Source organism: Watersipora subatra, chromosome 1 (genome assembly GCF_963576615.1).
Source record: "Watersipora subatra chromosome 1, tzWatSuba1.1, whole genome shotgun sequence".
Taxonomy (NCBI): domain Eukaryota; kingdom Metazoa; phylum Bryozoa; class Gymnolaemata; order Cheilostomatida; family Watersiporidae; genus Watersipora; species Watersipora subatra.
Window position 1 is genome coordinate 3,448,175 of NC_088708.1, and position 23,731 is coordinate 3,471,905.

At 39.1% G+C, this 23,731-nt stretch overlaps 1 protein-coding gene across 1 annotated transcript; it reads right to left on the bottom strand.

Annotated features, from left to right (window-relative positions):
• Positions 1-683: 683 nt before the first annotated feature.
• LOC137385889 (coiled-coil domain-containing protein 40-like) lies at positions 684-23,731 on the bottom strand. Its single transcript, XM_068072486.1, has 19 exons — positions 23,606-23,731; positions 23,364-23,508; positions 23,212-23,242; positions 22,653-22,722; positions 21,956-22,039; positions 21,280-21,499; positions 20,815-20,972; positions 20,547-20,687; positions 18,114-18,217; positions 15,480-15,723; positions 12,524-12,706; positions 12,001-12,246; positions 4,901-5,114; positions 3,850-3,954; positions 2,902-3,058; positions 2,084-2,275; positions 1,749-1,869; positions 1,414-1,572; positions 684-935 (listed from the first exon to the last, which is right to left on the bottom strand). The coding sequence occupies exons 2-19, from the start codon at positions 23,476-23,478 to the stop codon at positions 684-686; spliced, it is 2,796 nt and encodes a 931-aa protein (XP_067928587.1). The 5' UTR covers positions 23,479-23,508; positions 23,606-23,731.

Genomic DNA, 23,731 nt, shown 5'->3' on the forward strand with positions numbered 1-23,731 from the left:
GACCACAACAATGACTATTACAGGGCTATCAGTGAGTTATCCCATGTCAGTACAATGAGACACTTCACATGGTATTTCTTGAAACCATATGTTACATGGTTTATCCACCTCAAAAGCATTCCCTCACACATACGGAAAATGACTACATGTGTAGAGGGGAGAGCTTCGGATGAGAAAGAGGGACTAAGAATGGCTGCCTCACCTGTTTGTGTTGAGTACTTAATGAATATTGTCCAAAGGTACTCATTCCTGCTTAGATATACTGGTCGAGTGAGCTAGTGGAACCATATGAGTAGCGGAGAAGGAATTATATATTAGCAAGTTAAGTAGTTTTAATAGAGATAGAATATTATACTACAACCGACACTGACTACCTGCTGAACTAAACTGTTTCACTACGCAGTCAGGCATTGAAAGAACCTAGCCTAAGAACCTGAGCCAGACACCGCGCCATGACTAGGGCAGGTACCCCGCCTCTTGGATATTTCTATAATCTCATCAGCTCTCATAGAGTAAGCTAACGCGTTCATTGTATATGGAAGAAAAAACTTCAATAGGTGAATAATAGCGCTTATTCAGGTGGCACTCCGCTAGTCAACTTGAAGACATTGTCGTGAATATTCCTTGGTGTGACGCATGCGATGAATCATGAAAGGTGTACAGACAGGTTGTTTATTGCAATATCAATTATCAGACTGAACATTGTCAAATATGAAACCGTAGCAGGCAGTCACACGATCGAGAGAAAAGGCAGCCGATGAAAATTCAGCTTTCAGTTTTTCAACAATGCTGCCGAGCTGTTCCATCACTCTTTGCTCGCCGCTCAGTTCTGCTGCCAATCTTGACTGGCTGCTGTACAGTGGTTTGTACTTTCCCTTCTGTATGTCACCATTGTGTCCCATCCTTTTCTGTCTTCGCAACAGCTCAATCAGATTCTGTGAAAAACATGAAAAAGATGAGGAGCCATGCAAATATTAATTTGTTTATCTTTTAAACAAAATAGGAGATAACTTAAAATTCAGCTTGACAAGGAAGCTCACAGTCATACCAAGCAAGCATAATCTCCTACATTCTTCATGAGCCAAACAATGCAGAATGCGTATATGAAACTTTTGGGTCGCCAGAGTTACAAATATAGATTAACATTTATTTTTCTGTTACCTTACTCAGATGTTAAACTAGAAGGTGTGCAATCATTAAGGATTGATCCACTACCTATCATACACAGATAACTCCAAATCACTCAACACCAGTTTGCATAGACAGCTGGAATACTTAGCAGTGTTTTAAGGAAGACAAGAACAAAAGGTTACTATTTAAGTGAGACAGTTCAATGGTGGTTGTTATTCTACTATGAAACCATTAGTCCGAGTGTAAAAATATTACTTCAAGTAATGAAAAAAGATCAGTTGCCTTGTGCTTTATGTTGGAAGACTGTTTGATAGTTAACTCGACAGACGATATCTCGTCCTTGCAAGCAGCTATTGAATGTTTCTTTCCATCCAGATGAGAAGCGACACCAGACATCTGTATCTGTAGCTGTTTCCTTTCTCCGTCCAGCCGCTCCATCTCCTGACCATTTAGAGCATTTCATAGAATAGATTTTGACTTACAAAACAAATGCGATAAATACTGAAGGGTACTGCAAGCGTCACCTCAGAAAATTAACACCACGCGGTTATAAATTCAAATAGCGATTTCATAATGTCTGATAGATATAGTCATTCTTTCAAACTGACAGTTGATACCTTCTTAAATTTCAGAATGTTCCCTTTAGTTTCGTTAATCTGTCTGTGACACTTGGACTTGGTTAGCACCTGTGGATCCCGCCTAACTCTCGCATTATACCCGCTGACAACATACTCTCGTCTGTACCAATAAAGTATTCACTGTTACAAGGTAATATTAGATGTACACCTACTGAAACTTGAATCAACCTGAACACAACGCTGTATTAAACCGATGAAAGATAAAACTGGAAGTTGCACAGAATGGAGAATCAATGGCCTAACTGGCGAATACAGACTGGATGCAAGCTGACACAAAAGGCAGGTGTTGTGTAGGTCCAGAAGGAAGAGATTACCTGGTAACAGAGTCTTCCATACTTCGTATTAGTCGCTCTTGCTCCTTCATCAGGGACTCATAACGCATGGTCATGCGGTGGATCTCACACTTCATTGGGGTCAAGTCAGCATTACTATTTCTCTTTGGGTCAATTGTCTCTTTGATCTCTGTGCCTAGCTGAATTTTACGCTGCCACCAACTCACCTGCGATCTAGAAACCATACCATGCACCACACGAAATCCACCAAACCACGACCATTCAATGCGCCATATGAAATACAAAATGATTGGCTGTTCTATTATGAGCAACATATTGAGTAGCAATGCGTTAAGACGTAGTGCATAGTGAGTAATACATAGTGTATGACGAGGAAATAGTAGTGAGGATTGAGTAGTACATAGTGTATGATGAGGAGTTAGTAGTAAGGAGTGAGTGATACATAGTATATGATGAGGAGTTAGTAGTGAGGAGTGAGTAATCCATAGTGTATGATGAGGAGTTAGTAGTAAGGAGTGAGTGATACATAGTATATGATGAGGAGTTAGTAGTGAGGAGCGAGTAATCCATAGTGTATGATGAGGAGTTAGTAGTGAGGAGTGAGTAATACATAGTGTAGGATGAGGAGTTAGTAGTGAGGAGTGAGTAATACATAGTGTAGGATGAGGAGTTAGTAGTGAGGAGTGAGTAATGTATAGTGTATGATGAGGAGTTAGTAGTGAGGAGTGAGTAATCCATAGTGTATGATGAGGAGTTAGTAGTGAGGAGTGAGTAATGTATAGTGTATGATGAGGAGTTAGTAGTGAGGAATGAGCAATGCTAATTGTTTCTATACCAACTCGAGGTGGACAAGCTGGTTAAGGAGAGACTCTTTCTCAGCCTGTATCGAAGCGACTGTATCCTTCATACTGAACATGCTGAGCTCAAGCTCTTTGAGTTCTCGCATAAAATCTGTTTCAACGAAGCAACTCGATGCCTCCATCTGCTCTTTTCTCTCTATAGTCAAGGACACACAACTGACTTTTCAGGTTCCAAATTGGAGAAAAATAATCACTCACTAATTAAATGTCACAAGTCGATGGAACATTTAAAAATAAAATAATAGCTCTCAAAATATATACATGATAATCTTGTATGTCACACTGACGAGCCGAGCACGCCTGTCAGCTATCCTATACTGGGCAGTCTATCATTCATTAACTATTATTATCATTACTAATGAATGATAATAATAGTTATAAGCCTAGGTATAATAATAAACAATAACGAATGACAATCATAGTTGTAAGTGGCTGGTAATCTATATATATATATTTAAATAGAATAATCTATATATATTTCAGTGTTTGTCTGTCCAGTTATAGCGATAAAGTTTTAGCAATGAAGAATCCGTTTTGCACTGGATTTGAACCTGGAACCTCTAGTTTTGCAGGCCGGTGAGCTAACCCAATACACCACGCTGTCCATACCATTCTATGGGTTAATATGGCACATAATTGTGCACCGCTTGCGAACATACTATTGGCCAGCGTGTCGATATGCATAACACCATTACGATATGCATAATAACATTACGTGTAACTTCAAGCTGGCTTCACAGCTATTATTACTGTAAAAATTTAGACTAGCTTAAGGTACTAGCTTAACACTTAACAGGTAAGTTACTTAAATTTATTAGGTAATTATTTTATCACCCATGCAATGCTGACATTCATCGAGTACTATAAATAGATCAACTGATGTAATTGCGGAAAGCCAACGCTAGAGGATTTGCTAAGGATGCTCACCCTTTTGATCGTAAACCTTAGAGGCCAACTTTTCCATTTCCACACGCAATTGCCTCATGTCAATGTCGTAGCAGTGTTTTTCCTTCTTCACCTTCTCTATGCTTCCTGCAATCGATGAGCATGTGAGCTCAAAGTTACAATGATAGACCTGTCATTACTATTATTAACATCATTTCCTCTGAACAGACATTATAGTAAGGCTAGTACACAACAATACTTAGCCTACCATGCACTACACGCACAATTTGGTTACACAGAGTTGAGTGAGATCATACTGACTCAAATTTGACTGCCGTTTGACTCTTGGTTGCTCTCTCTCTTTGGGAAAGAGAGAGAAAGAGAGGGGAGGAAAAGAGGGGAAGAAAGAGAAAGGGAGAGAGAGGGAGAAGGAGAGAGCGGAGGGAAAGAAAAGAGGGAGAGAGCGAGAGAAGGAAAGAGGGAAGGAGAGAGAAAGGTAAGGTGACAGCAGCTGAGTACAAGGTGACAGCAGCAAAGTACAAGGTGACAGCACTGGTACAAGGTGACAGCAACTGAGTGTAGGGTGACAGCAACTGAGTGTAGAGTGACAGCAACTGAGTACAGCAACTGAGTGTAGGGTGACAGCAACTGAGTACAAGGTGACAGCAACTGGTACAAGGTGACAGCAACTGAGTGTAGGGTGACAGCAACTGAGTGTAGAGTGACAGCAACTGAGTACAGCAACTGAGTGTAGGGTGACAGCAACTGAGTACAAGGTGACAGCAACTGAGTACAAAGTGACAGCAACTGAGTGTAGAGTGACAGCAACTGAGTACAAGGTGACAGCAACTGAGTACAAGGTGACAGCAACTGGTACAAGGTGACAGCAACTGAGTGTAGGGTGACAGCAACTGAGTGTAGAGTGACAGCAACTGAGTACAGCAACTGAGTGTAGGGTGACAGCAACTGAGTACAAGGTGACAGCAACTGAGTACAAAGTGACAGCAACTGAGTGTATGGTGACAGCAACTGAGTGTAGAGTGACAGCAGCTGAGTGGATGAGTTGGAAAAATTAAAAAAATTGCTGACATACTGTCTAGCTTGCTCTTGCGGCCATTCAGAACAAGAATTGCCTGGTTCTGTCGTTTGATGCTGACAGCCAGCTCATGCTTCTCTGTGATGAGGTTCATAAACTCCTGTTGCTTTTCCACCCACATAGTCTGCGCATCCAGCATGTTGTGGCTCTGCTTGCGCAGTGTTTTGGCAAGATTCAAGGTCACATTCTCCAGAGGAGAAACTTCATTCCCCTGACGGAGGAGAGATGGTATTCAATTATTTAAAATCAAGTTTAAACAAAGTTTATTTCGGTCTAAAAACTATCATTTTATTGGACTCTTGTAAATCAAGCGCTTTACTTTGTATAGCCTATTGGTGTCAAACCAGTAGAACTCATGGGTGAACATAAACAGAGCTGTAGCGTCTGGTCTCAAGGGTAGACTTTGAAATATAAGATACTATAAACCTGTATTTGAATGCCACCTCTATTTTAGCGCCACTATTTGACATTCTTGATCTTTACAATGTACAAATACAAATATTACAAAATTACAAATACAAACCCATGATAGCGAGTGATCGGTAAAAAAGTATCCACAAAAATGTGCTAATAATGACCCGAGTACATCAACAACAATTAATTCATTTGTTGCTTTTGTTCGACTCGAAGTCGGTTTTCTAACTCAAAGTCTATTGTTTTTCCGTTAAAAACTTTGATTGCAACACCATAGAAAACTGTAACGGTATCAGGCTAATAGCCGCTCTTTCTTTAAAGTGGTCTTGATACTTCGACATATGTTGAAAGCGTTTTAGTACTTACAATGTTTTGGATAACTTGTGCCAAGCGCACATCCAGCTAAAAGTTTATCATTATTTTTGCGAAAATTTTCTCAAATAACAAGTCATTAAAAGTTTTGCTCTGCTAAAAAAATGGTTTGTTTGCTAATATCGACTAATTCAGCAGTGCACAAAAAGACTTCAGTCCAGCAGACACTGTGGAAGGTATTGAACAGCTAGAAGATGATGAAACGGTTCCATAAAAAAACAGCAATCAGAATGCAACCTGCCGAGCAAACGATGCAAATATTGCTGTTTCAAAAATGTTAATTTTTGTTTCCGCATGTATTATAGTTATAATTAAGGCTTGTTTATGTTACTTGTTCTTAAATATATTTGTAGCATTTGATAGATTACTATTATAAAACTTACAAATTTGCAGATTTATAGCATATTATTTGATAGCATGATTGCGGTAATCTGAACTCAACTTACAATGGATCAACGCTCACAACTCCTGTTATATTGCACATAAAAAGCCAGTTTGGCTGCAAACTGTAGCAAACATATCGATGAGTAAAATGAGATTTTATGCAACCTTGTTAAATAAAATTTTATAATGAAAACCTGCCTTCAAATTTAAAACGAAACAAAAAACTTTAAAGCTTCAACATCAACTGATAGAGACATGTATCAGCTTCCTCGTGCATATTTATTTAGAGATCTATGACAACTTGGAGACAAGTTAACGAATTTCTTGCATCCAAAAGCGTTAATGCCATTTCGCCTGAAGGAGAGTGCAAAATTTAGGTGACATTCGATTCACCCATGAAAGGGTTAAATATATCTTCTCAACAATCTGACGAGATGTTCGAAAAATGTAACGCCACCCTGTATTTGAACGTCACCTCTAATAAAGCGGCACTCTAAGGGAAGAGTTGAAAAATAGTGCCATGGTGTTCAAATAAAGGTTTTACAGTGACTGGTCATGTTTGTGAACCAGCCAGAATTGTTACACTTAGACATAATTAGATCAACCGATGAAATTCCAGTTCAAGAGTTCAGGTACAAAATAGTTATAATTTGCTACTAGCCTAACAAGAATTACCTCTACAGTAGACGCGCCTATAACGTAGATTCCAGACAACGTAAAAACTTATGTGAAGTTTTTGCTTCCTTCTACGTAAAAAATTCCATATAACGTAAAGTGTCAAGCCCGGCAAGTTTTCAAAATCGATTTGAATGTTAGTTTATTTCGTCGCACTTGCGGAAGAAAGAACACTGCGATAAGCGTACTATTTATTATACATTATATATAACTTTCACGACATTCTAGTTTGTCGTAATAGATCATTAAATGTGTCAACAAAAAGGCAAATAGGATAGCTGCGCAATTGTTCATAAATGCAAGGGCGACCGGTAAGTGTTACAGCGTCGGTCTACAGGTCTTATTGTCACGAGTTGGAGTATCATCAAAAATTATAGTTATCCAAGCCTTGTCCCCTGGATAGCAATAGACGACGAACAGGCAGTACCACTTTATATAATAACTAGCTGCATTACCCGTGTTCGGGAACAGATTTACGTAAAGCAATAGTTTTATTGTGAGTTGTCTTTCATACCGTAAAACAACTCCAAATATGCACTCTACTGAAATTTTTGTGCTGATCTGACTGCATACACATATGCAGTTGTACATGTCAATAATGTTGGAGAGCCCATTGGAGATATGCAATGCGTTTTACAGCTAGCTAAATTCAATAGCTAGCTGTAAACAGCTAGCTGCATTACCCGTGTTCGGGAACAGATTTATGTAAAGCAATAGTTTTATTGTGAGTTGTCTTTCATACCGTAAAACAACTCCAAATATGCAATCTACTGAAATTTTTGTGCTGATCTGACTGCATACACATATGCAGTTGTACATGTCAATAATGTTGGAGAGCCCATTGGAGATATGCAATGCGTTTTACAGCTAGTCTACAATGCATGTCTCGAACTACTCAAATCGGCATTGTCCTAATTTTGTACACAGAACTGATAATGAAATTGACATTGCTAGGCAAACTGACGCTCTTCAAACTGGCAGTATGGAAAAGTTTTACATATTTTAAGAAATTCTAGAAAATATTTTGCTGTTGCACTGCTTAGCTATCGCCAGCTTTTATTGAATTGAGACTTCTGCATGCTTGAAACACTAATCATGACTCACCAGTTCTTCATCTATAGCCTGTGTTTTGACATGGTATATACAAACTGTGCAGCAGTAATGCGGTTGTTGATAAAATTTATTATCAATAAAATCTACTATATAAACTACGTACATACATGGCCTCTCGCCTTTTCAACGTAAGGCGTTACATCTGGAGCATTTTTGGACATTCGTCCCATAAAAAAAATTCAACCCTATGCTGTGTTGCATGACTGTAGTCAAGCGCGAAGTTTTCTGTCCATACACGGCGCCTGGTAGCAGCTGCTGTAGTTAGTGCATCTCGCTGTTGTCGCCGTTTCATCCGCTCCAAAAATTCAGCTCGGTGAGCAGCTGTTGTAGCTAGTGCATCATGTTCTTGTCGCCGCTGCATCCGCTCGGAGGTTTCTGCACGCCTGGCCGATGTAGCGGCTGCTCTGAGCCGTTTGAGTTACTGCTGGTTATATGCAGTTGTCGGTTTAGTAGTCTCTGCACTTCTAGCGGCTGCAGCAGCTGCTCTGAGCCGTTTGAGTTACTGCTGGTTATATGCAGTTGTCGGTTTAGTAGTCTCTGCACTTCTAGCGGCTGCAGCATCTATTCTGGCCTGCTCTCGATGTACCCGTGTTTGTTCGGCGGTTTCTGCTCTTCTAGCAGCTGCAACAGCAGTTCCGTTTCGTTGTGGGCGTAGCTGCGTTTGCTCTGCAGTTTCTGCTCGTCTTGCTGCTGCTTCGCAAATTCGATCTCTATCTACGGAAATCAATCTGTTATTGCGTTTGTTCAGTAGGCTTTTTGGAAGGCATTGTACTGCTTCAAGCATTTCTAAAATTGAATGAGATGGTGTGCTTTTTTGTAAGATACGCTGCTCGCTTTCTTCTCACCGTCGCCTATCGCCAGACTCGGAGTGCCCATGCAAGTTCCATAGTAGCTGTAGTTCTGTAGTACTTGTAGCTGAAAAAAAAGTAAAAGCAACTCGGCTGCGGAAGGAAATGAACATGTTTATTATCACCAACAGTGGCAAATCCAACGTTTTCAACCCTTTCACTGAAGTAGACTCATTCATGCGTTTTCTATGGTCGACTGCCATAGACACATTTTTGCGACTTTCCCAGCAATTGCTAGTAACTGAATTTTATTATTCGTTGATAACATAACCAACGATCTTTAAGACTTGTATGAAGTGACAGTGTTGTCCAAAGATTTCTTTATAAAATTAGCCTAAAATTTAATTTTAAATCTTTGTTTGAGAATTTCCAACTTAACCCCTTCGGGTGCATGCATCACTATACCGGCTTCGAGTATATTCTTCTCAAGTTCATCAGCCAGTTTTTAGGCTTTGCGTAGTTGCATTACTCATCCATCTATATTTAGAGCCTGCTGACAGTTACACTATATCTACAAAGCTAAGCATGACCTTCAGACATGTTTGCAGACATTGGACTGGTCAAACAGCTATGGTCAAATGAAAGAATTTCGAGTAATTTGCGTTCAAAGTTCAACATCTCAATCAGTTAGTAACAACGCGCAGTAGCTAGTAGTTGAAGCGTATAGGCTTCGATTCAGCGATAGAAATGGCAGACTTCCAGTAGAGTGGTGACGAAGATAAGTTAACAGCTATGGAAGAGACTGTAGATTGCATTGTACACACAGTATAATGTTTTAATTGTTTGTTATTATATATACTTTTATACGTTTTCATGCTACCCTTATTAGTCAAATATGTTCGTAGAACACGAATTTTAATAAAACCGCTATTTCATGCTACTTTCAATATTTATTAGTTTTAATTTTTGAAATAAAGATAATACGATCGGATACAGAATTTTCTCTGCTTTCCAAAAAGTATAGGTGTTCTATGTAAAAATGGGAGTGCTTTTACGGCTAAAATGACTTTTGTTGACCCATGTCATAATCTGTAGAGCATGATTTAATTGTACCTGAACGCGAAATTGGATTATGCAATTGTACCCGAAGTGGTTAAAAACAACCATTTTTGTGTAAGTTGTGAAAATGCCACCGAGTTAAAAAACAATTACTTATGTTGATGACATAAACGATTCAGATTTGTGTGATAACACATATAATTAAAATAGCAATAGCAATAACATAGTAAATAGCAATAACATACAACAATACTAACCTTTTTGAGGTAGAAATTTAGTAGGTAAAACACAGTAGCAGCACCCGTGCAAGTTCTGTAGTAGCTGTAGTACTCGTAGCTGGAAAATAAGTAAAAGTAACTCAGCTGCGAAAGGAAATGAACATGTTTACAATCACAAACAGTGGCAAATCCAATGTTTTTAACCCTTTCACCGAAGTAGACTCATGCGTTTTCTATGGTCGACCGCCGTAGACGCAATATTTGCGACTTTCCCAGCAATTGCTAGCAACTGAATTTTATTATTCGTTGATAACACAACCAACGATCTTTAAGACTTTTATAGTAGTGACAGTGTTGTCCAAAGATTTCTCTATAAAATTAGCCTGAAATTTAACTTTAAATCTCCGTTTGAGAATTTCCAACTTAAAAACGAAGATTTTTTTGTGCGAGCTCATTAAATGCGTCCGAGTTGAAAAACAAATAACTACTTAGGTTGATGAAATTATAGCCATATCAAATTTTTGTGATTACACAGATAATTAAAATGCACAAATTATAGACACAACGAATTTTTTGTATAACAGTGCTTGTTAACATGTTGGCAAAATGAAGTATATAACCAAAACAAACGTTCTAGATCGAGATTGAAATTGAAAAAATAATGTATACATATTAAGCAATATCGGCAAAATGGCTGGCAGTAGGCCGATAGCTAAATTTGTACACGGACGCGAGTGAAAGGGTTATGTAGTGGAAGTGTGGCAATTCATATACAATACAACATTGATTAAGAAATACTTACCTTTTTTATTTGGAAATTTAGTAGGAGAGAACTGCGTTTTCCAGTGACCGCAAGAAACCAACGTTCGCGTGACCTTCTCGGTACACGTTGGCAGTAAAAATTAATCGCATGTAAATTACTACTCATTAACTTATTTTATTTAATGATTAGTACATTTGTATAGCTGTATAGGCAGCCGAACTCAGGCTCAAACGCGCCAGTGTCGTTGGGTGCCGTAAGAGGCACGCGCTAACCGAAGGGGACGTGATTTTGTGTAAAACCGATGAATAGGTAGGTTATGTATAATAGTGCGTGTATAGGCGTGTACTAACCGGAGAATCCCGTTAACGCGCCCTAGATACCTAGTAGCGGCTAATAGTCAGAAAAGTACGGTACTCTATAAGGCGGACAATCAATCAATCACACACACAGACAACGATTGCCGTTTATATAGTAGAAAATATTTTGTTGTTTTGCTTTATTATAGACGTACAAAATATTTGTTATTAGTTTTACTTTGCAGAATAGACTTTGCCGTTTAGAAAAATACGCAAATCGTCGTAAATGAACGTCAAAGATGTGCAGTTCCTATCAACTTGTTGTAAAATTACTGCAATCATGGTCTATAAAACCAGTGAGATTGATCATAAAAAGGAAAAAGTTGTTGATGCAAACCAATAATTCTGCAGTTACGGTACAGCCCACAAATTAAAAGAGTGCAGTAAAGTTTTTCGTTTTTTGTATGACCAAAGGTGTGAGTTTGGAAAGATCTTGGAACGGATTAGGCAATTTACATGTATTTTAATGTTCTTATAACATAAATTCCCTATAACGTAAACGTTCCTGGAACGGATTATTTACATTTTAGGAGTGTCTACTGTACTAAGCACTCTCAAGAGTAACTAGCAACCATGACTCATTAGTAACTAACTACAAGATCTGGTCTTGTAGTTCTTTACTCCTAGTCTACTTCTCTCACTATTTCCTAGTAAATATTTATTAATATCAGTGCTGCATCTTAGACCCATTAGCTTAAGCTTATCAGAAATAGGATATGAATAGCACTGAAGTTGCACCCTCGTCATGAATGTGAATGAAAAGACAATGTTTAAACTTTTGCCAATATTCAACCGCAATCAAGACATATGTATCTTACAGAAAAAGATTGTCAAGCATGTCCAATACATACGAAAACAGATGTGCAGACAACATAGCCATGCAGCACATAAAATGCGTGGCATTGGTGAACAATAACCAGAATTTTAAAAACCAGTGTAGAAAAGGGTAATCGACCTCTCGTTGCTCAAGAAGTGCAGCCAGTCTTCTGTTGCTCTCATCCATGAAGTTCTGTTTGCGCTCGATTGTGATGTGATTCCTGTTGAAGGATACCTCGTAGCTGGTGCACAGTTCGTTCTTGCTCCTCACCTCCGTCTGAACGGCAGCTATGAGCTCTTTGTTGGCACTCAGCTTGACATCATAGGCTATAAGTTCCTGCTCGAGCCGAGCGAGTTCATTCTCATCTGAGGAGATTTGAGCCTCCTGTAAACAAGATATGAAACTGCCCTGTCAGCAAGGATTGTCACCGATGCCTGCATCCACACAACACACGAACTCTTTAAGACTGAGGTCTGACAAACTTGGTAGGCGTGCAGCAACGTGTGAGCGACAACAAACCAAATAATTATACATATTACAGAATCAATTAGAACGAAATCTACCCCAATAAGAATACCAATAGGTGTGAGAGTAACGCCGAAACTTTTCAACATTCCAACAAGCCTTCTGAAGTATATGAAAAATGTGTTTATCAACTTACAATCTTGCCAATATGTTCAATTACAGCCATTGCTTTCTTCCTAGCATAGCCAGCAGCCTTGTTACACGCAGTGTGCTCCTGTAGGACGTCTACCAACTGTTCCTTTATGGTGCTCTTTTCTCGCATCACCTGCTCAAACTCCTTCTGAATGATGGCTCGCTCACACTCTTTAGCTGTTTTTTCCTGCAAGAGCATGCGGTATTGAGTATGGGAGTGTTGAGTATGGGAGTATTGAGTACGGGAGTATTGAGTACGGGAGTATTGAATACGGGAGTATTGAGTACGGGAGTATTGAGTACGGGAGTATTGAGTACGGGAGTATTGAGTACGGGAGTATTGAGTACGGGAGTATTGAGTACGGGAGTATTGAGTACGGGAGTATTGAGTACGGGAGTATTGAGTACGGGAGTATTGAGTACGGGAGTATTGAGTACGGGAGTATTGAGTACGGGAGTATTGAGTACGGGAGTATTGAGTACGGGAGTATTGAGTACGGGAGTATTGAGTACGGGAGTATTGAGTACGGGAGTATTGAGTACGGGAGTATTGAGTACGGGAGCATTGAGTATGGGAGTATTGAGTATGGGAGTATTGAGTATGGGAGTATTGAGTATGGGAGTATTGAGTATGGGAGCATTGAGTATGGGAGTATTGAGTATGGGAGTATTGAGTATGGGAGTATTGAGTATGGGAGTATTGAGTATGGGAGTATTGAGTATGGGAGCATTGAGTATGGGAGTATTGAGTATGGGAGTATTGAGTATGGGAGTATTGAGTATGGGAGTATTGAGTATGGGAGCATTGAGTATGGGAGTATTGAGTATGGGAGTATTGAGTATGGGAGTATTGAGTATGGGAGTATTGAGTATGGGAGTACTGAGTATGGGAGTATTGAGTATGGGAGTATTGAGTATGGGAGTATTGAGTATGGGAGTATTGAGTATGGGAGTATTGAGTATGGGAGTACTGAGTATGGGAGTATTGAGTATGGGAGTATTGCGTATGGGAGTATTGAGTATGGGAGTATTGAGTATGGGAGTATTGAGTATGGGAGTATTGAGTATGGGAGTATTGAGTATGGGAGTATTGAGTATGGGAGTATTGAGTATGGGAGTATTGAGTATGGGAGTATTGAGTATGGGAGTATTGAGTATGGGAGTATTGAGTATGGGAGTATTGAGTATGGGAGTATTGAGTATGGGAGTATTGAGTATGGGAGTATTGAGTATGGGAGTATTGAGTATGGGAGTATTGAGTATGGGAGTATTGAGTATGGGAGTATTGAGTATGGGAGTATTGAGTATGGGAGTATTGAGTATGGGAGCATTGAGTATGGGAGTATTGAGTATGGGAGTATTGAGTATGGGAGTATTGAGTATGGGAGTATTGAGTATGGGAGTATTGAGTATGGGAGTACTGAGTATGGGAGTATTGAGTATGGGAGTATTGAGGGAACTAAGAGCCTCTGCTATAGAATATCAATGCGGTTCATGAGCTTTATGAGATGAAAACCATATATGGGTGTAAGTTGCCTTAAAAATAAGGGACCACTCATTAAGATCAAACACAGGTGAGTTGAACAAAATGCCTACACATTTTGTGAAACTTGCTAAGAAACAGGCAATGTTATTTTAATCAGGAAAAATCTCCTCGTGTACAATTTATAATTGCGTATCATGATTGTGCGTGAACAGTAGTGTAGGTCAATGACAAGCTACTTGACTACTAAAGCAACGTACTGCTATGAGCAAAGCATTACTACTACCAAGTTTTTTTGGTTGAGGATTTGGCAAAGGTTTGTCTAAAATAGACTCACATTAATAAAGAATACAGATCCCACTTTAAAAATAGTTATGAGCGCGTCGCTATCAGACCTAAAATAGTTATGGGTGCATTTCTAGTGAGCCTAAAATTGTTATGGGTGCATTACTATCGCAGCTAAAATAGTTATGGGTGCGTTGCTGTCGGACATATCTTTTCAGGAATGTGACGCTAAAAAACTTAGGTCTATCGTGTGCCTATCAATATGAGTAAAACTATTTAATAAATTGCAATATCTCGGATGTCTGCAAAGTCTGGAAGTGGGCAACATTTAAGTGTAGACATAGAGAGGCAAATCTAAAACTTGTGTTGAGACGAATTTAAATATGGAGAGGGTTATTATTTTGATATTTTATAACCTCTTCTATGTACCATTATAGCCAGTGATTTCTTGATGTCCTAACAGTAGATCCAGATACTAACAGAGATGCTAATAGGTCCCTTAAGGAGAGTTAACAAGATACTAACAGAGGTGCTAATAGGTCACCTAACAAAAGTTAACAGGATACTAACAGAAGTGCTAATATGTCACTTAAGGAGAGTTAACAAGATACTAACAGTGTTGCTAATAGGTCACTTACGGAGAGTTAACAAGATACTAACAGAGGGGCTAATAGATCACTTAATGAGAGTTAACAAGATACTAACAGAGGTGCTAAAAGGTCACTTAAAGAGAGTTAACAAGATACTAACAGTGGTGCTAATAGGTCACTTAATGAGAGTTAACAAGAAACTAACAGAGGTGCTAATAGGTCACTTAAGGAGAGTTAACAAGATACTAACAGAGGTGTTAATATGTCACTTAAGGAGAGTTAACAAGACACTAACAGATGTGCTAATAGGTCACTTAAGGAGAGTTAAAAAGATACTAACAGAGGTGCTAATAGGTCCCGTAAGGAGAGTTAACAAGATACTAACAGAGGTGCTAATAGGTCACTTAAGGAGAGTTAACAAGATACTAACAGAGGTGCTAATAGGTCACTTAAGGAGAGTTAACAAGATACTAACAGAGGTGTTAATAGGTCACTTAATGAGAGTTAAGGAGATACTAACAGAGGTGTTAACAGAGTGTTTTCTTAAATTAATATTCTAGTTTTAAATGTGATAAAAATAGCAAACATTTTAAATTACTAACCGCATTGATCTGAAAGCATGACGTTTCAATCGACTGCAGGATTCGCGCCTTCTGGGAAAATTCTATCTTCAGCTCATCAAACCTCTTGCGAGTCTTGACAAGAGCCTTCCGGCTGACGGAGAGGTCGTTGTTGACACGAGTGAGGGTGTAGCTCAATCGCTCATGTCGTTCTTCCGAATCTGATATGCTTCTCTGAAATGCATCAACTTCTCGCTGCTTGGACAGCAGCAACTTCTCCGCTTCGCTGTATACCAAACATGCAATAAGAATTACAAACGTCTCATGACTCGAAAACAAAATCTAAAAATGAGATTATTTAAATTTTAGAAGGACCTAACTTACAGAATTAAATATGAAAACTATATACCGTACCGTAATTTAAAAAGATTACATCTAGCAGTTTTGTACAATGTATCTATTATGTTTTATCAACCCTCACAGAAGATGAACAAATAGTCTTTCCTTAGTAACACGTCTATGCTTGGCCACATTTGTACAAAAAATGAGGAGTTGTTTCCTTCCTTTTTTTATAAATTGCATAGAAATAGTAAAATGTTGCTGATCAGTTACTGTCCCAATAAGTGTCTGTCAAAAGTAAACAGAGATTTGCTGTGTTTACATATTCAGCTATATAAAGCTATATAACAATCATAACAACTTGCTATGACACACCGCATGAACTATCCCATGAGCAGAAAAAATATATATAAACACATATACTGTATGTATATAGTTCTATGTTTTACGTAACCAAATCAAAACGAGCACTCCATATACTACATATAGAGCCAACTATACAAAAAGTAAAAACAGATTTTACTAAAATGGATAGGAACTCATGCTAAAGTTATTTCTTGCGCATGCTCTCATTAGGGGTTAGATTAAAATTGCATTTTTATAGTCTAGATGTTTTACGTGAATGTGTGTGCAGGCTGATGTTTAGTGTCCCTGAGCAGGTAATTCCATCAATGCCTGGACTTTAATGTCAACTGTTATTATCAAGAGAGCACAAAACTGGTTTGCAAATCATATGGAATTTCTGGGTATGCGCAGGTTGTATCTTTTAGTATAGATGGTATATGATTTGCATTTCTTTAGTATTCTCCAGTCTATGACACAATCAAGTGTTTTTCCCAGAGTTTCGACAAGTTCTGTGTTTTGCAAGCTTATGCTAGCCATGTTAAATGAAAATGTTGTAGTTGTTAGAGATGGTAGAGTTGCTGCTTCTGTAACTGCACTTTTCTGAAGAGCGAATAGCTATTTTTAGTGTTTGGCATTTAAAGGTGTTATGTAGTTAGTGGTCATTTGTAAAACTGTTTTTTTATGTGTTATAAGTTTATGTATATAAGTTTTGTTTACAATCGTTTTTATGTTAGGGCATAGATTTCTATGTTTCTAAATAAAATCAGGCATATAATCAGGTTATGCGTTTTTCATGCATTGGCTTGATAGTTGAGCTTGTCTTGTATATATGGAGTTATGTCTTCTGTATAGGGCTTGTCTTGTATATATGCAGTTGTCTTCTGTATAGAGCTTGTCTTGTATATATGCAGTTATGTCTTCTGTATAGAGCTTGTCTTGTATATATGCAGTTATGTCTTCTGTATAGGGCTTGTCTTGTATATATGCAGTTGTCTTCTGTATAGGGCTTGTCTTGTATATATGCAGTTATCTTCTGTATAGAGCTTGTCTTGTATATATGCAGTTATCTTCTGTATAGAGCTTGTCTTGTATATATGCAGTTATGTCTTCTGTATAGGGCTTGTCTTGTATATATGCAGTTGTCTTCTGTATAGGGCTTGTCTTGTATATATGCAGTTATCTTCTGTATAGAGCTTGTCTTGTATATATGCAGTTATGTCTTCCGTATAGGGCTTGTCTTGTATATATGCAGTTATGTCTTCCGTATAGGGCTTGTCTTGTATATATGCAGTTATCTTCTGTATAGAGCTTGTCTTGTATATATGCAGTTATGTCTTCTGTATAGAACTTGTCTTGTATATATGCAGTTATGTCTTCCGTATAGGGCTTGTCTTGTATATATGCAGTTGTCTTCTGTATAGAGCTTGTCTTGTATATATGCAGTTATGTCTTCTGTATAGAGCTTTTCTTGTATATATGCAGTTATGTCTTCCGTATAGGGCTTGTCTTGTATATATGCAGTTGTCTTCTGTATAGAGCTTGTCTTGTATATATGCAGTTATGTCTTCCATATAGAGCCTGTCTTGTATATATGCAGTTATGTCTTCCGTATAGGGCTTGCTGGTATAGTTTAATAGTACTGTCAATTTCATTTTTGCTAGTTCAAATATCAGATGGATATTTTAAACTTTTGACCAAGTCTAAAATACACAAATACCTAAAGCCCAGAACTATAATACCACAAGCTGACAGCAAGAGCAACCATACGCCAAGCATGCTTAAAAACCTACCTGTTAACATACACAGAAAATGATCTGATAAGTGATTGTCAGAAAATAACCAAACAAGCGTAAGGCAAGTGATATTTGAGACCACACAGGAGTAGATAAATAAATCAGCTTTACAACTGTTCAAATGCTTTTAGAGAGATGCTGTAGGTTGTAATGAATACCGTTACAGAGACAACCAATATCTACCTACGCCATTACTTACCGCAGGCTATTCGTTTTATGAGACAATGCCTCATCTCTCCTCTTCATCCCTAATAGCGTTGCTCTCCAGTTGCTATGTATCTGCTTCATGTCCGCTCGAAGAACCTGCGAGGAATAACAATGCAACAGGAAATACTTTACACCAGCAAGTGCCACTCGCAATCAGTAGCAGTAATTTGTAGCAGTAACTTGTAACAGTAACATGCTATAAGTCTACCTCCTACGAACATGCTATAAGTCTACCTCCTACAAACATGCTATAAGTCTACCTCCTACGTACATGCTATGTCTACCTCCTACAAACATGCTATAAGTCTACCTCCTACAAACATGCTATAAGTCTACCTCCTACAAACATGCTATAAGTCTACCTCCTACAAACATGCTATAAGTCTACCTCCTACATACATGCTATAAGTCTACCTCCTACGTACATGCTATAAGTCTACCTCCTACGAACATGCTGTAAGTCTACCTCCTACGTACATGCTATAAGTCTACCTCCTACAAACATGCTATAAGTCTACCTCCTACATACATGCTATAAGTCTACCTCCTACGTACATGCTATGTCTACCTCCTACGAACATGCTGTAAGTCTACCTCCTACGTACATGCTATAAGTCTACCTCCTACGTACATGCTATGTCTACTTCCTACAAACATGCTATAAGTCTACCTCCTACGTACATGCTTAAGTCTACCTCCTACATACATGCTATAAGTCTACCTCCTACGTACATGCTATGTCTACCTCCTACGAACATGCTGTAAGTCTACCTCCTACGTACATGCTATAAGTCTACCTCCTACGTACATGCTATGTCTACCTCCTACGAACATGCTGTAAGTCTACCTCCTACGTACATGCTATAAGTCTACCTCCTACGTACATGCTATGTCTACTTCCTACAAACATGCTATGTCTACCTCCTACGTACATGCTATAAGTCTGCCTCCTACGAACATGCTATAAGTCTACCTCCTACAAACATGCTGTAAGTCTACCTCCTACGAACATGCTATAAGTCTACCTCCTACAAACATGCTATAAGTCTACCTCCTACGTACATGTTGTAAGTCTACCTCCTACATACATGCTATAAGTCTACCTCCTACATACATGCTATAAGTCTACCTCCTACATACATGCTATAAGTCTACCTCCTACATACATGCTATAAGTCTACCTCCTACGTACATGCTATGTCTACCTCCTACGAACATGCTATAAGTCTACCTCCTACAAACATGCTGTAAGTCTACCTCCTACGAACATGCTATAAGTCTACCTCCTACAAACATGCTATAAGTCTACCTCCTACGTACATGTTGTAAGTCTACCTCCTACGTACATGCTATAAGTCTACCTCCTACGAACATGCTATAAGTCTACCTCCTACATACATGCTATAAGTCTACCTCCTACGAACATGCTGTAAGTCTACCTCCTACGTACATGCTATAAGTCTACCTCCTACAAACATGCTATAAGTCTGCCTCCTACGAACATGCTATAAGTCTACCTCCTACGAACATGCTATAAGTCTACCTCCTACGAACATGCTGTAAGTCTACCTCCTACGTACATGTTGTAAGTCTACCTCCTACAAACATGCTATAAGTCTACCTCCTACGTACATGCTATAAGTCTACCTCCTACGAACATGCTGTAAGTCTACCTCCTACGAACATGCTATAAGTCTACCTCCTACAAACATGCTATAAGTCTGCCTCATACGAACATGCTATAAGTCTACCTCCTACATACATGCTATAAGTCTACCTCCTACATACATGCTATAAGTCTACCTCCTACATACATGCTATAAGTCTACCTCCTACATACATGCTATAAGTCTACCTCCTACGTACATGCTATGTCTACCTCCTACGAACATGCTATAAGTCTACCTCCTACAAACATGCTGTAAGTCTACCTCCTACGAACATGCTATAAGTCTACCTCCTACAAACATGCTATAAGTCTACCTCCTACGTACATGTTGTAAGTCTACCTCCTACGTACATGCTATAAGTCTACCTCCTACGAACATGCTATAAGTCTACCTCCTACATACATGCTATAAGTCTACCTCCTACGAACATGCTGTAAGTCTACCTCCTACGTACATGCTATAAGTCTACCTCCTACAAACATGCTATAAGTCTGCCTCCTACGTACATGCTGTAAGTCTACCTCCTACGTACATGCTATAAGTCTACCTCCTACATACATGCTATAAGTCTACCTCCTACGAACATGCTATAAGTCTACCTCCTACAAACATGCTATAAGTCTACCTCCTACGAACATGCTATAGGTCTACCTCCTATGTACATGCTGTAAGTCTACCTCCTACAAACATGCTGTAAGTCTACCTCCTACGAACATGCTATAAGTCTACCTCCTACAAACATGCTATAAGTCTACCTCCAATTCCATGTCGGCTTCTGACAGCAGCTTCTTGAACTTAAGGGTCTCAGCAGCTTGGCTCATAGTCTGGGCTTCTGACATGCCTATCTCCTCTTGCTTTCGGTCTATCAGCTCCGCTAGAAGGTCGACTTGGTAGTCCTGCAGTAGCATCGTCACTCGTGCATTAGCTTTACTATGCTAGTCAACTAGTACAAAGCTGTCAGTGCTACTACTAGCGTTATGGCAGCATCGCCAGATTCTATTTATGGCCTGAGACCGCACCCACCTGCATTTGTTTCTTTTGCTCCTGCTCAGTAAGGTCTTGCTTAGTCTTCAATGCTGCTCGTTTCATGACCTTGACATCACTGCGTACATCGCTCTGACTGTTCATCAGGCAGAAGAGACGGATGTTGATATTGTCAAGCTCTTTCTGCATGACGGAGGCTGCCCAGCAAATCATACTCAAGGTAATAATAGCCAATGCAAACTATTGTAAGAAAGTTGTAAGACCTAAACAGTAACATCTGGCTACTTGGGTTAATTTGGGGTCAAATCTCTAGGAATCAGTTATTTAATTAACCAAAATGACCTTCATAAAAACTTTAACAGAAATAATATAATTTATAAACCGCATTTTCAAACAGAACATGAATTTTACAGAACACTGGACTCAACCCGCAAATATCATTACAAAAATTGAAAATAGCAGCTGTGTAAATTATTCTCTATCACCAAAGGTTATATAAACAACCTTGAGAGCGGCTAGCATCAACCTCTCTAACAACTGTCTTGTAAAATTTCCTCAAGCAGTCCATTTCCGCCTCTCTAGTCAGTCTGGTGGCCGTGTGTGTCTGCAAGTTCTCATTGATGGACTCCAGCTTGGCCTGCACTAGTGCCAGGTCCTGTTGCTCCGAATACAGAATCATACCAAGCTCTTCACGTTCTCGCGCAGTTTCTGCCAGCTTCGCATTCTAAAACATTGAGACATAAAACGTTGAGGCAGCGCTGATTGTCTAGGCAGCAGCAATGAAATGGACTGTCTAGAAGATGTGAGACTGCAGCTTCACACCCCAAAGTGAGAAACAATAAACTACAAAACCTTGGCGTATGAGAATATGGAAGCTTGTCAGTGGCAGCAGACTCAAGACCTGATATTCGTAATCCAATTCACCTAACACATACTCAACAATATCGATAGTCTCGCAGATACGCTGAACATTCACCTGTCCAGATTAACTCGGGGTACAATGGCTAAGATATAATTCTATAGTAATAATGCTATGGTATAAATGCAGTATGTATAAATCCGCTGTCAACGAGGCTACAACTACCACGGGTTACCAATAAACATGGAATGTTTAAATGATGCTTGTAGGCTATTCTGACCTTTAGGTAAGCAAAGGTCACACAAATGACCAATTACTCACTAGTTCTTTTTGCTCGGTGTCCAGCTCAGCTACTCGTTTCTTGAGGTGAGTTCCGAGGGCGGTTTGAAATCTAACCATTAGCGGCTGAAAATAAACCAACCAACTTGGTTCATCTCCAAAACACCCTTATCTGTGTGCACAACAGCGCCAGGAATAGTTTCCAAGACGGATAATGAGAAGACGAATGACTATAAGGAATAATGCTGCCAACAGTTTATTGGTTGGTTTATTGGTTGCTCTCATGCATCTCTACTTGAAAGACCTGATTTTAACTTGATTCTTAGCAAAACCAACGAGAGTTGAAGGTGAAGCAATTCATTAGAACTATGGACGAGGGGAATTGGTATGCTGAGAAAAAAAACTAGTGGATTAGAAAACTTTGGTGGTTTCAGTAAAAGAAGCGTTCAAAGCTAAAAATACACTGAAACAGCTTTGCCAATCTTATAAATTTGAGACTAAATTGGCTCCTAGTTGCAGATCTCTCTTTTAACGAAAAGCCTTCTTCATGAGTAGGAGTTGCAAACAAAGCTTCCGTAAAATGCTGACAGAACATTCCACAGAAATAATGTTACAAAATCTCTCAGGGTCTGAGCAATAGTGGAGCAAACAGCCATCTGTGTTGCATCCGAAAGTAAACTTGTTGACATTTGCTTATCTTGAAGAGAGGTAGTGGTGATAGACCCTGCAGCCTACTCACATGCTCTGGGTCAAGCAGAACCTGCTCGCTGTCTGAATCATCTTCTTCCGTCACGTGTCCGTCACCCGACCTACAGTGCAACTTCCTACTGTATTGTTCACATAAAATAGTTTCCAACGAATCACATGACAGTGAATACAAAATTCTGTCATGATGAATACGAATAACCAATCAGTTGCAAGTGAAGCATTTTAACAGTGGAACATATCTCGAGGGCTTTCACTTTGCCGGTGTTTGCCAGATGCTAGTTTTATCGTATCTAATACCCTTTACAACCGCAGCTGTAAAATATAAAGGAATATCTTTATATTTTAGGGTGAAGGTTATGTATGACATCCTCTCACCAAATACCCGGTATAGCCAATGAATGACCTCAAAGTTCTCCGCTAAGGTTACAAGAAACAGCCAACCATACAATAGCTAGCTAAAATCCTGAATGTTTCAATGTTTTGAGAATGATGATAAACAATGGTAATCAAGTGCTTCCACTGCCAACAGCTCATTCAGACTTGCTCTTAATGAACTTACTTGATGAATGACTTGGCCTGTAGTTACTTACCACATCTGATTGAAGACAGGGTCCGTGGCATCTACAACACAAAAATAATTCGTACTATTATTATTATTATTCGGGTATTATATAATATGGGATGACTAAGCTAAAACATTCGAGTGGACAGTAATTAAAAGTGCAGCAAAGAAGGCACGTACTGTATTGTTGAGCCGAGGTCGCCTGCTCTCTGGATATTTCAAAAGCATGTTCTATGTCTATGCCAGAAGTCTTGGATAACTGACTGCTTTGAGTAGAATCTCCTTGGTCAGCCATTGATCGAGCAGCGGTGTCAATTTGGGATGTCTGCGAATGGCAGCTGATCTGATTATGAATGAGCCTCACCAGACTGCATATCATCTTCACACAGGAATATAACGAAATGAAAGACAATAGTACTTACCTTTTAGGCTTGAATAGTGCATCTTGGGCGCAGAGGTGCTATTCATTCTTAAAGCGAGAATGCTCAAATTGCATCCCGCAGCGCTTTACATCATGCATAACTGGACGATGAAAAGGAATTTAAATC

What these genes read in the sequence shown, in the direction of transcription:
- LOC137385889 (XM_068072486.1), bottom strand. Translation starts at nt 23,478, where the DNA reads ATGGCTGACCAAGGAGATTCTACTCAAAGCAGTCAGTTATCCAAGACT. An exon ending in TGATGCTAGCCGCTCTCAAG is followed by an intron (nt 20,973 to 21,279) that starts GTTGTTTATATA and finishes TTTGCTGGGCAG; the next exon opens with CCTCCGTCATGCAGAAAGAG. An exon ending in AAGCCGACATGGAATTGGAG is followed by an intron (nt 18,218 to 20,546) that starts GTAGACTTATAG and finishes TATTCCTCGCAG; the next exon opens with GTTCTTCGAGCGGACATGAA.